This window comes from Pecten maximus, chromosome 3 (assembly GCF_902652985.1).
Source record: "Pecten maximus chromosome 3, xPecMax1.1, whole genome shotgun sequence".
NCBI classification, from domain to species: domain Eukaryota; kingdom Metazoa; phylum Mollusca; class Bivalvia; order Pectinida; family Pectinidae; genus Pecten; species Pecten maximus.
The window spans coordinates 52,176,954-52,197,342 of NC_047017.1; the positions used below are offsets into that span (position 1 = coordinate 52,176,954).

Consider the following 20,389-nt stretch of genomic DNA (forward strand, 5'->3'; position numbering starts at 1 on the left):
TAGTACAAGGTAATTTGTTAGTTATGTAATTGACTAGCTGTTTGTAGTACAAGGTAATTTGTTAGTTATGTAATTGACTAGCTGTTTGTAGTACAAGGTAATTTGTTAGTTATGTAATTGCCTAGCTGTTTGTAGTACAAGGTAATTTGTTAGTTATGTAATTGACTAGCTGTTTGTAGTACAAGGTAATTTGTTAGTTATGTAATCAGTTAGCTGTTTGTAGTACAAGGTTATTTGTTAGTTATGTAATTGACTAGCTGTTTGTAGTACAAGGTAATTTGTTAGTTATGTAATTGGCTAGCTGTTTGTAGTACAAGGTAATTTGTTAGTTATGTTATCGACTAGCTGTTTGTAGTACAAGGTAATTTGTTAGTTATGTTATCGACTAGCTGTTTGTAGTACAAGGTAATTTGTTAGTTATGTTATCGACTAGCTGTTTGTAGTACAAGGTAATTTGTTAGTTATGTAATCCTAGCTGTTTGTAGTACAAGGTAATTTGTTAGTTATGTAATCCCCTAGCTGTTTGTAGTACAAGGTAATTTGTTAGTTATGTAATTGACTAGCTGTTTGTAGTACAAGGTAATTTGTTAGTTATGTAATCCTAGCTGTTTGTAGTACAAGGTAATTTGTTAGTTATGTAATTGACTAGCTGTTTGTAGTACAAGGTAATTTGTTAGTTATGTAATTGACTAGCTGTTTGTAGTACAAGGTAATTTGTTAGATATGTAATTGACTAGCTGTTTGTAGTACAAGGTAATTTGTTAGTTATGTAATTGACTAGCTGTTTGTAGTACAAGGTAATTTGTTAGTTATGTAATTGACTAGCTGTTTGTATTGAGTGGTTCTATATCTGATTTTTGATTACAGTTAATTGGTCACCTAGTTAACCACCTGTGCCATTTCCCTATGGGGGCTGGGGCTGCACGGCTAAACAGCAATATCCAGGAACACCATGACAATGATCAGTGTGAGATAGACGACCTCAAACAGGAGATTTTCTTCGCCTCTAACATTCAGGTATGACAATGATCAGTGTGAGATAGACGACCTCAAACAGGAGATTTTCTTCGCCTCTAACATTCAGGTATGACAATGATCAGTGTGAGATAGACGACCTCAAACAGGAGATTTTCTTCGCCTCTAACATTGAGGTATGACAATGATCAGTGTGAGATAGACGACCTCAAACAGGAGATTTTCTTCGCCTCTAACATTCAGGTATGACAATGATCAGTGTGAGATAGACGACCTCAAACAGGAGATTTTCTTCGCCTCTAACATTCAGGTATGACAATGATCAGTGTGAGATAAATGACCTCAAACAGGAGATTTTCTTCGCCTCTAACATTCAGGTATACTTTATCATCTAGAGAATTCAGGTAACACATTGAGGAGATCACATGCTGTTACAGAAGGATATTTATTTAAGTACCTCCTACTTCAATGAATGTCACTGTTCACTGTCAAGGTGATGGCCACTTATTAGATTGAGTGTTCCCAATTAAATCTCAGAGTCACCAGAAATAAATATTCTTATAAATTTCACTGAAATGATTACTCAGTTTAAGGTCTTTGGTAAGTTGTCTGAAATCACATCAATCACATCAATATCATAACACATATACTAGGACTTTAATTATCACACCACAAATATAGGGTTACCTGTCTAAATTTTGCTTCACACCCACTTTAATTTAATTGAAACAAATTAAATGCTCACCCCCCAATGCTTTTATAATGTTTGTGTGTGTTGGCTCCCACAATGAATTTAAGAAACAAATTTGGTAACAAAGCTTTCATTTTTCAAAATTTGCAGTAAAATCTTTTTTACACGTAGATGTTTCATTATTGCTATTTCATGCATGATACAATGAACTCCCAAGGCAATTATCAAAATCTGTTTCATGTAACAATGTTTCATTCCCTTCCAGTTTTTTGTGCTGAATCAGAAAACATTGATATCCTTCATAGAGTTACCTGCACAGGTAAGATAAGGTCTTTATTAGGTCATCTGACCCAAAGGGTCAGGATGACCTATAGTCATCGTGCTTCGTCCGTCGTCGTCCGCCGTGCGCCGTGCGCCGTGCGCCGTCCGTAAACTTTTTCTTTCAAAACGCTACTCCTCCTTAACGCTTGGGTGGATTACTTCCAAATTTGGTTTGAAGCATCATTGGGGGAGGGCAATCATATTTTATATAAATGAGGCTGGTCTGACCCCTGGGGCCAGAAGGGCGGGGCCCCAAAAAGGGAACTTAGGTGAATATTGCTATAAAATCCTACTCCTCCTTTACCCTTGGGTGGATTACAACTAAATTTGGTGTGAAACATCATTAGGGGAGGGCGGTCATATTTTATATAAATGAAGTTGGTGTGACCCTTGGGGCCTGAGGGGCGGGGCCCCAAAAGGGGAACTTTGATGAAATTTTGCTATAAAATCCTACTCCTCCTTAACCCTTTAGTGGATTTCAACCAGATATGTTGTGAAACATCATTTGGGGAGGGCGGTCATATTTTATATAAATGAGGCTGGTGTGACCACTAGGGCCTGAGGGGCGGGGCCCCAAATGGGGAACTTTGATGAAATTTTGCTATAAAATCCTACTCCTCCTTAACCCTTTAGTGGATTTCAACCAGATATGTTGTGAAACATCATTTGGGGAGGGCGGTCATATTTTATATAAATGAGGCTAGTGTGACCCCTGGGGCCTGAGGGGTGGGGCCCCAAATGGGGAACTTTGATGAAATTTTGCTATAAAATCCTGCTCCTCCTTAACCCTTTAGTAGATTTCAACCAGATATGTTGTGAAACATCATTGGGGGAGGGTGGTCATATTTTGTATAAATGAGGCTGGTGTGAGCCCTGGGGCCAGAGTGACGGGCCCAAAAAAGGGAACTTTGATGAAATTTTGCTATAAAATCCTACTCGTCCTTAACCCTTTGGTGGATTTCAACCAGATATTGTGTGAAACATCATTGGTGGAGGGTGGTCATATTTTATATAAATGAGGCTGGTGTGGCCCCTGGGGCCAGAGGGGCAGGGCCGCAAAAGGGGAACTTGGATGAAATTTTGCTATAAAATCCTACTCCTCCTAACACCCATAGTGAATTACCAAATTTGGTGTGAAACATCATTGGAGGAGGACAATCATATTTTATATAAATGAGGCTGGTTTGACCCCTAGGGCCAGAGGGGCGGGGCCCCAAAAGGGGAACTTTGGTGAATTTTTGCTATAAATCCTACTTCTCTCTAACCCTTGGGTGGATTAATACGAAATATGGTGTGAAACATCCTTTGAGAAGGGTGGTCATATTTTATATAAACGAGGCTAGTGTGACCCCTGGGGCCTGAGGGGCAGGGCCCCAAAAGGGGAACTTTGGTGAATATGTGCTGTTAAATCCTAATCCTCCCTAACCTTTTGGTGGATTACAACCAAATTTGATGTGAAACATAAGGTGATGGCAATCATATTTTTTAATGAGACAGGTTTGACCCCTGGGGAAAAAAAGATGGGGCAAAAGGAGCGCTTAGGTTAAACATTTCTTAAAAATGCAATTCCTCCTTAATGCCTGAATTGATTACAACCATATTTAGTATGAAACATCATTGGGGAAAGGCAATCCTAATTGATATAAATGAGTCTTGTCTGACCCATTGGGACAGAGGGGCATGCCCCAAAAATGGGAACTTGGCTAAAATTTTGCTTTATGATGCTGCTCTTCCTGGACAAGCTAAATGGATAAAAACCAAATTTGATCTAAAACATAACTGGCTGCGATAAATAATTTATGGTAATAATGCTGGATTGGGGTGTGTGTCCCTGCTGTAAGTGTAAGTGTTTGTCAGATGACCGTTAAGGCCCATGGGCCTCTTGTTAAGTAAGTATACAATGCACAGATTGTATATTAGATCTATAAAATATTTCATGAATTAATGAAGGAATAAAAAGATATATTAGATCTATAAAATATTTCATGAATTAATGAAGTTATACAAAGATAAAAGTTGTGTCACTTGAGTTAGGCTCTGTTAGTTAATTATAGAAATAGTATGTTCCATTGGGTTCCAAACTCTGAAATTGAAAATTCTCAGTCCTGGTCAAATAAAAAAGATTGCCTTAATCCATATATCCATTTTGGCGACAAGTTGGATGTACCAGGTGGAGGAGTGACCGCCGGACTGACCACAGCCAGAAGTGTTGGGCGAGTTTTACTGAGGGATCTGACCGGGAAGTATTCCTGGGAAAGTTCTGTACTCTACGCCCCACCATGGTGTCAACAGGGCTCCTCAACACACAGTACGTCTTCTTCTCATTTCTCTTTAATTAGAATTATCTTTAGGATAATTCTGAAAGTGTTCATTTCTCTTTTAATCAAAATTATATTTAGGGTTATTATGAAAGTGTTCATTTCTCTTTTAATTAGACTCGTGAAACCAGAAGTGTGAACGAAAAATATTATGTAATTCCTATCGCTGTACCGCTCAACCGTTCTTGTGTATCAGAAAAGGTATACAGTAGTCTTTCTAGGCCAATCAGATGAGGTGTGTTCAGTGGTTCAAGCTTCCCGGGGCAAGTACTGAGCTCACGAAGTTTGGCGAGTAGATGTTCATCGGAACTCATCTGTGGTGATACCTCACACTCATTAGCTATAGGCTCTTCAAATCGAAGTTTTTTAGGTTTTTGAGTATCATGGACTGTGGTGTCGTCTTTTTTTCTGACCTTTTCATTGATTGTTTTGTTTCTGCAGATCAATAATGCGATACACCAGCAGCCGTTAAAACACCAGAAGTACATTCATATTAAATACTTCTTGTAGTCTGACCATCCCAAAACTGTGACAACCCAGAATTTATCCCTTTCAAAAACGTATCAAGCTGATCATGATCGACCATCATTTTGCACATGCTTGGCGGTGTCAACTGGCTCTGCACATATGTGTACACTCAAGATCGACCAATAGCAGCATTCGTTTCAAACGATCACGGATCTTGTTTCAAACGCCTAGCAAGGCTACTGTACACCTTTTCTGATACACATGAACGGTTGAGCGGTACAGCGACAGGAATTACATAATATTTTTTGTTTACACATCTGGTTTCACGAGTATAAAATTATCTTTAGGGTAATTCTGAAAGTGTGTTTTGTGTCAGAATATAATAGCATTGTCATTTCATGATGTCTTAGTGAGGTTGGGTGTGGACCTGAATTTTCTGATAAGCATTGGATTATGGTAATCAAACTGTACAAAGGATGGCACACTGAAGATGTATATTATGTGTTGTAGACGCAAAAATATTATTGGACTTGCTGAATGATGGAAGCCTGGAGCCTCTCATTATACAAGAGGACCCAGAGACTCTGCCCCTACCAACCAGCACAGCAGTGGAACGTCTAGTCAATGAGATCCCTCACTATCGTTCAACATCTGCTGGTCAGGACAACCTCAATGATGTAAGGACCTTAGCAATCCGGCAGGAATACTTCCTTTTGTTGTATATTTACTGGTTATGTAATACGAAAAAGAAATTAAATCAAAAGATCTGAAAGAACATAATATGTAGTTATTAAATTGCAGTTCCCCCCATAACTGAGATATGTGGAAGATTATCTATGATTGAAGACATACCTATTAAGACTTTTCTTTTTGTTTTATTTCTATGTAAAACACAACTGCTAAATTCTTAAATATTAACTAATATATGTTCTAAAAAACATTTTACAGGAAATATTCTATGAGATAATTGGATGTTTTTATAAACTTGCTGTGTATGTGTACAGATGCTGAGGTACATTGGTTGTGCAAGTCCTGAATGTCTCCTTATCCCTGGTGTCTCCCTAAACTTGGAGGCACCAGCTCCCGAGGGATTCAGTGAGGATGCCGAGGCTAACATGACCCACATGGTGATCAAACAAAAGGAGGCAGAACTAAACTTTTACAACCAACACAAACGTGACACAAGGTAAGGAGGGGCAGTGATGATAGGCTAAGATCTCCTCCAATACAACATGTTTATCGTTTCAGGTTAGAAAAATAAAAATGTACCACCTACCATGGAATGAATAAGTTTCTTGTTGAAGAATTTCACCGTGGCGTAGTGACTGTCGTCTGTCTATTAAAATTTAATTTAAGTGAATTCTACTAGAACAACTGAACTTTATTTTACTGGGAGAGGCTCAACAGGCATTCGGTTTTGTATAAGATATAAGTATACAATTTCTTCTCCCCTGTTGTCCACCTTCTGAGAGAGGTTGGGGTAGGAGCAATCTAAAAAAAAAAAAAAAAAGAAAAAAAAGTTGATGACTTTTAAGTTGCTATGATGAAATGGTAATATTTTGTAAACTTTAGAGAGACCCCCAAATGAGTACAAGATTTATCAAAACGTATAAAGTTTTCTTTAATTTTGTTTTTTTATTGTTTTTACTTTTTTTCACTTTGTAAGTTGTATGTTCAGTTATATGTTAGTAATTGTTGATTTAATTGTTTAGTTATTTTGGCTTTTTTAAGCATCTTGGATTGTATTTATTCTGAAATTTTTAACAATCTATTATTATATTGCTGGAATTGAAATGTTTGTTTGCTTGTCCAGTGGAACTTTGTTATCTGAAATCAACTGGAAAAATGGTAAAGCAGTACGAAAGGTTATTTTGGGAGGGAGACATAAAAACAAAACAAAAAATTATTAGATGTTCTTGGTCAAATTAAGACGGAAATATTTAACAAAGTTCAACTGTATATGTTATTCATTATAATATATAGTTTTGTATCAACTCATTCAGTTGATGCCAAACAAACTTACAATATGCATGGATATTGTATGTGGTTTCATTCAGGTAAATTTTAGTTAAAAATAGCCATTGTATTATGCAAATTCTATTTAATGAATATACAAATTAAGTTTATGAATATGCATGAGCATCTTTAACAATTTTTCCTCTTTGCTTTTTTTTTTATCAGACGAAAGGAAACATTAATTAAGTAAGTGCATATAGATAAGCACATAAAACCTGGCTAACTGGATCTGTCAAACCCATCAACATCTGTCTCTCACTATATTTATTTTTAGCTCGCCTGGCTCCAAGTGCCTGGTGAGCTCATGTTTTGGTGTGGTGACCGTCGTCTTTCAACTTTTTACCTTCTTAAAGAACTTTTCCAGAAAGATCAGTGATGTCGAATTGGAAAATGAATCATCGACATGCCTTCAGATTTTGGTTACAATATTTCATTTACATTTCAAGAATGAACATGAATTTATATCTTGATCAGTTCAGTAAAGCAGTTCTAATATAAATTAATACCTTGATCAGTTCATTAAGCCAGTTCATACTGCTATATTCTAGATTCACAAGATATATAATTACTGTTGTGAATATAGGTCATACATTTTCTACCTTGTCAGTACGTCTAATACAAGCATGTGAGCTTTACAGGCCCCATGGGCCCCTGGTTTTTGCTCTCACAATATTTATAATTATTTATATAAACCAGAGTGGTACTTAGTTTGTTGTTGTTGTTGCCCTGTCACACTCTTTATGTTACTGTCTCATTTACATTTTAGCATGTCTGAGTAATATTCTGTTGCTATTGGAACTTGTTTGGTGTTAGAATGTGATTGTATTTGTTGTTTAGATACACTGGGAAATGTCTCCTTGTCCATGTTATTGGTATATGGAGGACTTTAAAATTCATTATTATAGCTGTAATAACGAGGAATATCAAAGTTGTGTTTAATTTTAAAATTCATCATATAGCTGTAATAACGAGGAATATCAAAGTTGTGTTTAATTTTAAAATTCATCATATAGCTGTAATAACGAGGAATATCAAAGTTGTGTTTAATTTTAAAATTCATTATTATAGCTATAATAACGAGGAATATCAAAGTTGTGTTTAATTTGATACAAGGAAGTTTTAATTTAAAAATAGATAAAGAACAAATTGGTATAATTAGTCCTGGTTTTTGAAGTACTTGTGTAGAATGATAGACAAGTTGTATAGGTCTTTATCCATGGTTATCAGTAGTACTGTAACACTTCTCTCTATCTAAGATTGGTTTTCTGTTGATTTTAAAAAATGTTTTTTTTTTTTTTTTTTTTCTCTCAAATTCTGTAACCAGAGTCATGTTTCGGCATTTAGATCATAGTTGCAGTTATAAGTGTTTACAGGAATATTTAATAATACATTCATCTGTGTATTCTACAAGCTTCATCTTTGTTAAAAGTCTGGTACATGACAGTTGACACAACTTATCTGTGTTTTGAGATTTTGTATGTGTTATTTGACCGCTGTGTGTTTTGGTGGGCTGTTATGTGCTGATCAGATTGAGTTTAGAGCTAAATGGAGAAGTTCGTGCTGCTAACAGAAACCTAACCAGTAAAGAATAACATATGTTTACAAAGCCGGAGAGTAATAACAGATATGTTTACAAAGCCGAGAGTAATAACAGTGTCAAACATGTAAAACGTGTGGCTGGGGTTAATATTTAACAGGTATGGCCTATATCCCATGTATACAGTACTTACTATCTTTCTGTATATCACATACCAATACTGTAATCCTCATCATATACTGTGTGGGAGAAACAGATTTCAGAGAAGCAACAGAATAGCGTAAAACATTGGGTTGTGATTTTTAGGATATTTGACTCTTCTGGAGGCAGTATTTGACTCTTCTTTAGGCAATATTTGACTTATTGTCTTTAACTAAAAATTTGATTAGCACAACCATGATTTTGCATCATATTTTCAAATTGAATTTTTTGTTATTAATTATGATTTTCTGTTAACAATAAAAATGAAAATGTTATAAATATTGAAAATATATTCAAAAATCTTCAAAATGTATTTGAAAAGGCTTCCCTTGCATCAAGAATAACTTCCTCACTTAAATTTCAATTTGTGATAACATTATTCAGGAGTAGGATAAGAGAAGTACATGACTGACTTTACCGTTGATTAATGTTATATTAGTTAAGGAGTAATAGCTATATATATATATAGGACCTTTTCATGTTGTGACATTTGGAGTGGGCCATCATCAGACTGATCTCATGTTTAAATACCTTATAATATTTAACAGCTCTGTACCTAGACATCTATGTGACAGTTTCTCATACCTAATCATTATGTTTTAGTTTCCACCCTTTGTTTATATGGAAATATTTAAATTTATATTATATATAAATATAAACATATACTATCTAACAGTTACTTTTGTTTTGTTTGATGCAAGTTATGAAATGTCATAATTATAGAAACAAAAATTGTATCTGAATAGAATTTTAAAAGTTTATTTTGATAACTTGTAGCCTCTTTATGATTCTTTTGTATAAATGATCAATCTAGCTTATTTATATTACCTGTTTATATAACTTACAGATAATCAGTCCTATACCCTGTCGGCTGTTGCATGGCTCTTTTCAATGGCAAAGCTTTAAAAAGATAGTGCCATGTGATTTAAATATTGGACGAGACTTATAGAAGTAGAAAACTCTCCTGTAATTATAATTCCTAAATATATTTTCTAGTAATTTATTTTTCTGCTGCTATAACATAATTTTATGCATGTGTCTAAACTGCTAATGATTACCTTGGTATGACTAGCATTTCTGTTGAGAATAAACAGGCATTAAGATTTTACAGGTTGATGTTATATAGGAATGTATACTGTGGTACCTGGTGATGACTGTCTAGTTTGCATGTGGCTAATGAGTATTGGTCCCAGTACTGTCATAAAGTGTTGAAATGTTAAAATGACAAAACTGTAAAATGAAATAAATAGAATTGTAACAACGTTTGTGATTATTTCCAAGTGAGGAATATATTGTCTGATATGTTTACAGTATGCTGGCTAAATCACAGATGCCCACAGAGATACAGGAGCCAGTGTCGCCGTTCCAGATCTGTCGGATGTTGGTCGACCAGCTAGGACTACTGGCATGGGAGAAGAGGTAAGCTCTACTGATATATCACTACAAAGACATTACATCATTAGTGACATGTTTATTTTTTGTGATAATTTCTGAGCAGATCTTAAAAAGTGAAAACTTTTATTATAATATAATAAGAGGATGTATCATGTAGAGTTGCAATCATGACTGATTTTTGCCACATTTGACTTTGAACTGTTCTAGGTGTCATTTTGATTTGTTAAAGAAGAGTGACAAGTTACTGCGAGAGATGAAGCACTTAGATAATCAAAAATGGTGAGTCTTGATTGATTAAGATAATCAAAAATGGTGAGTCTCGATTGATTAAGATAATCAAAAATGGTGAGTCTCGATTGATTAAGATAATTAAAAAAATGGTGAGTCTCGATTGATTCAGATAATTAAAAAAATGGTGAGTCTCGATTGATTAAGATAATTAAAAAATGGTGAGTCTCGATTGATTCAGATAATTAAAAAATGGTGAGTCTCGATTGATTCAGATAATTAAAAAATGGTGAGTCTCGATTGATTCAGGTAATTAAAAAATGGTGAGTCTCGGTTGATTCGATGAAGGTTATAAAATTTATTGTGTTATTTGTATTTGAGTTACCATGTGTATGTTAGTTTATAAAAGTTTATAAAATATATGTAAGTTGACATTTAACACACAGCTTTATGTGCATTGTATTGTTAAATATGTCACTGTTACTTACTGTTTTGTTATGTAGGTCACTGTTTCTTACTGTTTTGCTATATAGGTCACTGTTACTTACTGTTTTGCTATATAGGTCACTGTTACTTACTGTTTTATTATATAGGTCACTGTTACTTACTGTTTTATTATATAGGTCACTGTTACTTACTGTTTTATTATATAGGTCACTGTTACTTACTGTTTTATTATACAGGTCACTGTTACTTAACTGTTTTATTATATAGGTCACTTACTTACTGTTTTATTATATAGGTCACTGTCACTTAACTTTTTATTATATAGGTCACTTACTTACTGTTTTGTTATATAGGTCACTGCTACTAACTTTTATTATATAGGTCACTGTTACTTAACTGTTTTATTATATAGGTCACTTACTGTTTTGTTTTAAAGGTCACTGTTTCTCACTCTTACTTACTGTTATACAGGTCAATATTTCTCGTTTTATTATATAGGTCACTGTTACTTACTGTTTTTATATATTGGTCACTGTTACTTTTTACTAAGCTGTTTTAAGACAATCTTGCATGTCAGCAATGAACTCATTGAGTACTTTGCTACCTATTGGAGAAAACTTTAAAATATGTTCATGTAATGACATGACTTATTTTGACTTATTTTGTTTTAGCCGAGAGACCCATAAGTTTGCAGTGATTTATGTGGCAGAAGGACAAGAGGATAAAAACTCCATTCTTTCTAACTCGGGTGGCAGCAAAGCATTTGAGGAGTTTGTGTCTGGGCTTGGCTGGGAGGTAAGATATAAAAAGAAAGGTTATAAAAAGGAATTCAGTATCTATTCTGAAATTGATTACAGTACATTCAAGCATTCTTTAAGGAAGCTTAAATTGTTGCAATAGAAATGGCTTGTTTCATTATGAGTTATGTCTCGGTACTCTGATTAACAGTAAAAGAACTAACTTGTTCGTACTTACAGTACTAGTATACATAGATAGTATGAAACTGTCATCTTTAAGTTTATAGCTCACCTTGTCTATAAATAGGATATCTTTGCTCCATAAAACTTAGTTTTTGTTTAGTAACTGAAGATGGCCACTATGTACTAACATAGTTATGGCCCTTTGTTTAGTAACTGAATATAGACACTATGGACTAACATAGTTATGGCCCTTTGTTTAGTAACTGACGATAGACACTTTTGACTTACATAGTTATGGCCCTTTGTTTAGTTACTGAAGATAGACACTATGGACTAACATAGTTATGGCCCTTTGTTTAGTAACTGAATATAGACACTTTGGACTAACATAGTTATGGCCCTTTGTTTAGTAACTGACGATAGACACTATGGACTAACGTAGTTATGCCCCTTTGTTTAGTTACTGAATATAGACACTATGGACTAACATAGTTATGGCCCTTTGTTTAGTAACTGAATATAGACACTTTTGACTTACATAGTTATGGCCCTTTGTTTAGTAACTGAAGATAGACACTATGGACTAACATAGTTATGGCCCTTTGTTTAGTAACTGAAGATAGACACTATGGACTAACATAGTTATGGCCCTTTGTTTAGTAACTGAAGATAGACACTATGGACTAACATAGTTATGGCCCTTTGTTTAGTAACTGAAGATAGACACTATGGACTACTTGCAACACTCTTGTTAAAGCCTTTGTCCAGGTTAATTTTTGTACAGCTTATGTGGCCTGGCGAATTCCCCATGTAACAGTGTACTGGCCTGACGAATTCCCCATGTAACAGTGTACTGGCCTGACGAATTCCCCATGTAACAGTGTACTGGCCTGAGGAATTCCCCATGTAACAGTGTACTGGCCTGACGAATTCCCCATGTAACAGTGTACTGGCCTGAGGAATTCCCCATGTAACAGTGTACTGGCCTGGCGAATTCCCCATGTAACAGTGTACTGGCCTGACGAATTCCCCATGTAACAGTGTACTGGCCTGACGAATTCCCCATGTAACAGTGTACTGGCCTGACGAATTCCCCATGTAACAGTGTACTGGCCTGACGAATTCCCCATGTAACAGTGTACTGGCCTGACGAATTCCCCATGTAACAGTGTACTGGCCTGAGGAATTCCCCATGTAACAGTGTACTGGCCTGACGAATTCCCCATGTAACAGTGTACTGGCCTGAGGAATTCCCCATGTAACAGTGTACTGGCCTGACGAATTCCCCATGTAACAGTGTACTGGCCTGAGGAATTCCCCATGTAATAGTGTACTGGCCTGAGGAATTCCCCATGTAACAGTGTACTGGCCTGAGGAATTCCCCATGTAACAGTGTACTGGCCTGAGGAATTCCCCATGTAGCAGTGTACTGGCCTGAGGAATTCCCCATGTAACAGTGTACTGGCCTGAGGAATTCCCCATGTAGCAGTGTACTGGCCTGAGGAATTCCCCATGTAACAGTGTACTGGCCTGAGGAATTCCCCATGTAGCAGTGTACTGGCCTGAGGAATTCCCCATGTAACAGTGTACTGGCCTGACGAATTCCCCATGTAACAGTGTACTGGCCTGAGGAGTTCCCCATGTAACAGTGTACTGGCCTGAGGAATTCCCCATGTAACAGTGTACAGGCCTGAGGAATTCCCCATGTAACAGTGTACTGGCCTGAGGAATTCCCCATGTAACAGTGTACTGGCCTGAGGAATTCCCCATGTAGCAGTGTACTGGCCTGAGGAATTCCCCATGTAACAGTGTACTGGCCTGAGGAATTCCCCATGTAGCAGTGTACTGGCCTGAGGAATTCCCCATGTAACAGTGTACTGGCCTGAGGAATTCCCCATGTAACAGTGTACTGGCCTGAGGAGTTCCCCATGTAACAGTGTACTGGCCTGAGGAATTCCCCATGTAACAGTGTACTGGCCTGAGGAATTCCCCATGTAATAGTGTACTGGCCTGAGGAATTCCCCATGTAACAGTGTACTGGCCTGAGGAATTCCCCATGTAACAGTGTACTGGCCTGAGGAATTCCCCATGTAGCAGTGTACTGGCCTGAGGAATTCCCCATGTAACAGTGTACTGGCCTGAGGAATTCCCCATGTAGCAGTGTACTGGCCTGAGGAATTCCCCATGTAACAGTGTACTGGCCTGAGGAATTCCCCATGTAACAGTGTACAGGCCTGAGGAATTCCCCATGTAACAGTGTACTGGCCTGAGGAATTCCCCATGTAACAGTGTACTGGCCTGAGGAATTCCCCATGTAACAGTGTACTGGCCTGAGGAATTCCCCATGTAACAGTGTACTGGCCTGACGAATTCCCCATGTAACAGTGTACTGGCCTGACGAATTCCCCATGTAACAGTGTACTGGCCTGAGGAATTCCCCATGTAATAGTGTACTGGCCTGAGGAATTCCCCATGTAACAGTGTACTGGCCTGAGGAATTCCCCATGTAACAGTGTACTGGCCTGAGGAATTCCCCATGTAGCAGTGTACTGGCCTGAGGAATTCCCCATGTAACAGTGTACTGGCCTGAGGAATTCCCCATGTAGCAGTGTACTGGCCTGAGGAATTCCCCATGTAACAGTGTACTGGCCTGAGGAATTCCCCATGTAACAGTGTACAGGCCTGAGGAATTCCCCATGTAACAGTGTACTGGCCTGAGGAATTCCCCATGTAACAGTGTACTGGCCTGAGGAATTCCCCATGTAACAGTGTACTGGCCTGAGGAATTCCCCATGTAACAGTGTACTGGCCTGAGGAATTCCTCATGTAACAGTGTACTGGCCTGAGGAATTCCCCATGTAACAGTGTACTGGCCTGAGGAATTCCCCATGTAACAGTGTACTGGCCTGACGAATTCCCCATGTAACAGTGTACTGGCCTGAGAAATTCCCCATGTAACAGTGTACTGGCCTGAGGAATTCCCCATGTAACAGTGTACTGGCCTGAGGAATTCCCCATGTGACAGTGTACTGGCCTGACGAATTCCCCATGTGACAGTGTACTGGCCTGAGGAATTCCCCATGTGACAGTGTACTGGCCTGAGGAATTCCCCATGTAACAGTGTACTGGCCTGAGGAATTCCCCATGTAACAGTGTAACTGGCCTGAGGAATTCCCCATGTAACAGTGTACTGGCCTGAGGAATTCCCCATGTAACAGTGTACAGGCCTGAGGAATTCCCCATGTAACAGTGTACTGGCCTGAGGAATTCCCCATGTAACAGTGTACTGGCCTGAGGAATTCCCCATGTAACAGTGTACTGGCCTGAGGAATTCCCCATGTAACAGTGTACTGGCCTGAGGAATTCCCCATGTAACAGTGTACTGGCCTGAGAAATTCCCCATGTAACAGTGTACTGGCCTGAGGAATTCCCCATGTAACAGTGTACTGGCCTGAGGAATTCCCCATGTGACAGTGTACTGGCCTGAGGAATTCCCCATGTAACAGTGTACTGGCCTGAGGAATTCCCAATGTAACAGTGTAACTGGCCTGAGGAATTCCCCATGTAACAGTGTACTGGCCTGAGGAATTCCCCATGTAACAGTGTACTGACCCGAGGAATTCCCCATGTAACAGTGTACTGGCCTGACGAATTCCCCATGTAACAGTGTACTGGCCTGAGGAATTCCCCATGTAACATTGTACTGTTTTCTATTAGATTGAGTTGGAGACACATCAAGGTTTTATAGGCGGTCTCCAGCAGAACAGGACAACAGGGGACACGGCTCCCTACTATGCCACATCCTTGTGTGAGTGTATATTTCATGTGTCCACACGCATGCCGTCAGGGACGGATGACGCTAGGCACATAAAGGTAAGTGTCACCAAGGGCTTAAAATTACCAAAATCTTTATCGAGTTTTGTCACAGTTTCCTCTCATGAAAATGACCTTTAAAATAAGACTGAATTAAAGTTGTTGTCAAAAGCTTGCTATATTGAAGTCTTAAGCACAAGAATGTCTAATAAGTTGCCAGTTATACTAGAAATGCCGTCTTTAAAGGTGATCTGTCTAACCTATCTGTGTAACAAGATTACTGTTATGAATTTATGTCTGGATAGATGCGCCATCTTGGGAATGACGAAGTTCACATCGTGTGGTCAGAACACAGTCGAGACTACAGACGTGGAATCATACCCACCGAGTTTGGTGATGTTCTCATCATCATATACCCTCTCACTAATGGTCTCTACAGAGTCCAGATCAACAAAAAACCGGAGGTAGGTATATCATTATATACCCTCTCACTAATGGTCTCTACAGAGTCCAGATCAAAAAAAAAACCCGAGGTAAGTATCACCAACATCACTTCATTGTATTGTTACCTAGAAATTTACAATGTTCGTGAATGAGTAAGTTTTATTTTGGGTTTTTTTCTTCGTTCAGCATGATTCACATGTTGTAGACCAAATCAGATGTTTTATTCAATGCTACAATATTAAATATATATCGACCAGATTTTATCATAAATTTTAAAATGGTTGGCTAAAAGTGGTTCACAAATACTGAACTTTACATTAGGGATGGTAACTCATTTAAAGATAAATACAGTACTCTTAGATTGAAATCTTATAAAGAGTCAGAAATTATGAAAACTCCTAAAAATATTTGCTTTTGTGTTTGAAGATATTACAAAGAGTGTAATTCCATTTACAAAATGAAGCATTGGAAACTATCAAACACCAGTATGATCCTTCTGGTATTCAAAAGTATGTTTAATCTTCCATAAGTTTTGTGAGTCTCTGAAACTAAACCTGATACACAAAATACATAATTCAACAAAGCCTATTGATTTTCTCTGTTACAGATTCCTTACTTTGGTCCTGTCTTTGACGGTGCAATATTGGATCGTAAAGTGTTACCTGGCCTCGTCCGAGCTACAGCAATCAATGCCAGTCGTGTCAAACGGAGTCTGATTCCCTTCTACCACTCTTTGTATCCTTACTTACTCATTTACTCGGTCAACTCCGAAATTAAACATTAACTTGTGTTCTTGCTAGAAGGTTGGCATTTGGCATTTGGCATTTTTAGGGAGACCAAAACTTTCTGCTGGCTTTAATTTGTTACTGTTAATCTTTCATGATATTTACAATAGGTATTTTATAGTGGTAAATGAAAATCAGCTTCTTATAATTATGGAATATAGCTATGTTGATACAATAAGACATTATCGATGATAGTCTTAATTGGCAGACAAGTTGTCTCCCTTGAAGTCTTAATTGGCAGACAAGTTGTCTCCCTTGAAGTCTTAATTACCAGACAAGTTGTCTCCCTTGAAGTCATAATTACCAGAAAGTTGTCTCCCTTGAAGTCATAATTACCAGACAAGTTGTCTCCCTTGAAGTCTTAATATTGCCCGACAAGTTGTCTCCCTTGAAGTCTTAATATTGCCAGACAAGTTGTCTCCCTTGAAGTCATAATTACCAGACAAGTTGTCTCCTTTGAAGTCTTAATATTGCCAGACAAGTTGTCTCCCTTGAAGTCTTAATATTGCCAGACAAGTTGTCTCCCTTGAAGTCTTAATATTGCCAGACAAGTTGTCTCCCTTGAAGTCTTAATTACCAGACAAGTTGTCTCCCTTGAAGTCTTAATTACCAGACAAGTTGTCTCCCTTGAAGTCTTAATTACCAGACAAGTTGTCTCCCTTGAAGTCTTAATTACCAGACAAGTTGTTTCCCTTGAAGTCATAATTACCAGAAAGTTGTCTCCCTTGAAGTCATAATTACCAGACAAGTTGTCTCCCTTGAAGTCTTAATATTGCCAGACAAGTTGTCTCCCTTGAAGTCTTAATTGCCAGACAAGTTGTCTCCCTTGAAGTCTTAATATTGCCAGACAAGTTGTCTCCCTAGAAGTCTTAATTGCCAGACAAGTTGTCTCCCTTGAAGTATTAATTACCAGACAAATTGTCTCCCTTGAAGTCATAATTACCAGACAAGTTGTCTCCCTTGAAGTCTTAATATTGCCAGACAAGTTGTCTCCCCTGAAGTCTTAATTGCCAGACAAGTTGTCTCCCTAGAAGTCTTAATTGCCAGACAAGTTGTCTCCCTTGAAGTATTAATTACCAGACAAGTTGTCTCCCTTGAAGTCATAATTACCAGACAAGTTGTCTCCCTTGAAGTCTTAATATTGCCAGACAAGTTGTCTCCCTTGAAGTCTTAATTGCCAGACAAGTTGTCTCCCTTGAAGTCTTAATATTGCCAGACAAGTTGTCTCCCTAGAAGTCTTAATTGCCAGACAAGTTGTCTCCCTTGAAGTATTAATTACCAGACAAGTTGTCTCCCTTGAAGTCATAATTACCAGACAAGTTGTCTCCCTTGAAGTCTTAATATTGCCAGACAAGTTGTCTCCCTTGAAGTCTTAATTGCCAGACAAGTTGTCTCCCTTGACGTCTTAATTGCCAGACAAGTTGTCTCCCTTGAAGTCTTAATATTGCCAGACAAGTTGTCTCCCTTGAAGTCATAATTACCAGACAAGTTGTCTCCCTAGAAGTCTTAATTGCCAGACAAGTTGTCTCCCTTGAAGTCTTAATTACCAGACAAGTTGTCTCCCTTGAAGTCTTAATATTGCCAGACAAGTTGTCTCCCTTGACTGTTACACCAGTTATGAAGAACGTGCCAAAAGTTTTAATATGGTGATCCAGCACCACATAGATCTGACCATGTTTGAGGATTTCTCAGCTAGTGTCTTCTCACCTGTGCTGCCTCCCAACTCCACAAGTAAGTATACTGTCATATCACTAAACCATTATCATTATTGTTATTGTTCACAGGATTGAATGGCTCATACTTGTCTGTAATCAGTTTTCCTTAATCTGTTACATTATGATATATTTTATTCAGAATAGTAGGTAGCAGTATATATTTTGGCAAAGCTCACATCAAAATCAGCATAGAACTGTTATGATGAGATTAATTTGGTTGTTTGATAGAAAAATTGCTTATTTTGGCGTACTCAAATTTAAGAGCATCATTATATTTAAGAGATTTATGAGACAATGATGTATTAATGCACTGACGTTATTTGCCATCGAACCAGTACCTAGAAATGTTATTAGTGCAATCTTAATTTAGCTAGTATTCAGATTAGATTAAGATAACCACTGAAATTTTACAGGTATATAGTACTAAACTCTCCGATCACTTAACATTTCTTGTTTGGTGGCTAGTTTCAGACCAAAGCCTTGATCTGCCGCCAAGTGCAAGTTCTAATTCCCTGGAGCTGAGCCAGCAGGCCGGGCCAGAGCAGGTGTCGCCACCTAGTGGTCGCCAGAGTAGAGGTAGGAAAGCTCAGTCAGCCCTGTGGCACAAAGGAAGAGACAACCTGATTTTCTTTTGAGCTGGTCATTGTTGCCAAGGTTTTGTGCGGAAGTCGGTGTTGGTGTGTCCGTTTCTGTGCATGTTTTCCTAATGTAACGGCCACCATTAAATTGTTAACATGTCTTGGCAGGAAAAATTCACACATTTTTCCCACACAAAGTCCTAGTCAGTTAATATCTAGATCTGTAGATTAACATAATGACATCATTTCTTTCTATCTTACTATGGGCTAAAGGATGGCATTTGCTTTAATTTAATTTTTTTAAATGGCACTGTGTAAAAGAATGATGAGATAACGTCTGTGTGACAACAAGTTGTGCTTGCTGTGGTTTGGTTAACTGTGAAACATGCTGTGCTTGTTATGTGATGAGTTTTTAAGTTGAATTTTTTTTTTTTGAAACAATAGCTGAGGTAATTCAGCCATTTCAGTTACCTGTTAGTGAGCAGGTGTATATATATCATTGATACAGACATGAGTGTCATAGTGTAATCTACTTCTGTCAATCATGTGAAAGCATGTATATCGTAGCATTGCTAGGTTGTGTCTAAAGCTTGTTGTAGAAATTTTAATTTCCTTTCCAAGTGGCTTAGTACATAAAGTGCGCGCAGTACTATAACCAAACAGATCCTTCTTGTCACAATTATAACATTCATGGGAAACATTCACTGACCCTGGCTGTTAATAGGACATTTAACAAAACCAAACCAAACACTTGAACAGGTTTTTTTTATAGGTTATTCAAATACTCTTGAGAGATACTGTTTAACAAAAGAGTTGTGCTATTGAATGGGAACCAACATTTGATTTTGTATTTTTTCAAGCCAACATTTTACGAAAAGGCAAAATAATAATAATAATAATAATAATTTTGACTTGAAGAAGTGGACAAGCAGTGCATGATTCACAGTTGAATATCAAACCAAGTTAATCAATGTATTTCTCCATGCTTTATGTATTGTATACTCTGATGTGAAAATCTGGGAATTCACCTTTGACCTTTGACCTAACATTGACATGTTAAGCCCCTTACACTTAGCTGTTATTTGTAGTACCTCATTCAAATGACCTTTGGAGAGGTCAAGTTTATCAATGAATAGTTGTTGTAAACATTGCCTTATGAAAGATGTTCACAGATTTTCTGCACCGAGTATGAAGTATGAAGCATTTACATTTGTAGCTGGCTAGTCTAATCAACTAATATACACTCTCCTCTTGATGTGTAAGTTCTTATGTAACATACTATAGCTACATTTTGTTTTATTTTATACAATATTCCTATCTGTGTATAATATATTGTATATGGTTTATTAATACAACATTTTCTCCATTAACCTTAAGGAAACTCTATAAACAAGGGTTGAGTTGTGTCCTACTGTCATCTTACTATTAAATTAAGTTTGGCAGATCTAGGAGTCGATATAGGCTGGATTTCTATCAGATTGGAAGAAAAAATGATTTTGTGGATGAGAATCATCAAATGCTCTTTGTTGCTATAAAT

The 20,389-nt window shown here is 37.5% G+C and overlaps 1 protein-coding gene across 8 annotated transcripts in view; it reads left to right on the top strand.

The window, feature by feature from the left end:
- LOC117324527 (ral GTPase-activating protein subunit alpha-1-like) overlaps window positions 1-20,389 on the top strand; it is a 100,662-nt gene that overhangs the window by 54,753 nt on the left and 25,520 nt on the right. For 7 of the 8 annotated variants that reach the window (XR_004532007.1, XR_004532006.1, XR_004532008.1 and 4 more), the window contains 14 exons: window positions 868-1,017; window positions 1,932-1,985; window positions 4,145-4,295; window positions 5,284-5,450; window positions 5,778-5,959; window positions 6,955-6,975; window positions 9,839-9,946; window positions 10,130-10,201; window positions 11,269-11,392; window positions 15,235-15,390; window positions 15,636-15,794; window positions 16,382-16,509; window positions 18,175-18,290; window positions 18,740-18,850. Coding sequence is in view for 5 of the 8 variants with exons in the window: in XM_033880435.1 (XP_033736326.1) it covers window positions 868-1,017; window positions 1,932-1,985; window positions 4,145-4,295; window positions 5,284-5,450; window positions 5,778-5,959; window positions 6,955-6,975; window positions 9,839-9,946; window positions 10,130-10,201; window positions 11,269-11,392; window positions 15,235-15,390; window positions 15,636-15,794; window positions 16,382-16,509; window positions 18,175-18,290; window positions 18,740-18,850 (1,699 nt within the window). In the remaining 3 variants the exon portion in view is untranslated. The remainder of the gene's footprint in view (window positions 1-867; window positions 1,018-1,931; window positions 1,986-4,144; window positions 4,296-5,283; window positions 5,451-5,777; window positions 5,960-6,954; window positions 6,976-9,838; window positions 9,947-10,129; window positions 10,202-11,268; window positions 11,393-15,234; window positions 15,391-15,635; window positions 15,795-16,381; window positions 16,510-18,174; window positions 18,291-18,739; window positions 18,851-20,389) is intronic. The other variant, XM_033880436.1, reaches the window with a different exon arrangement.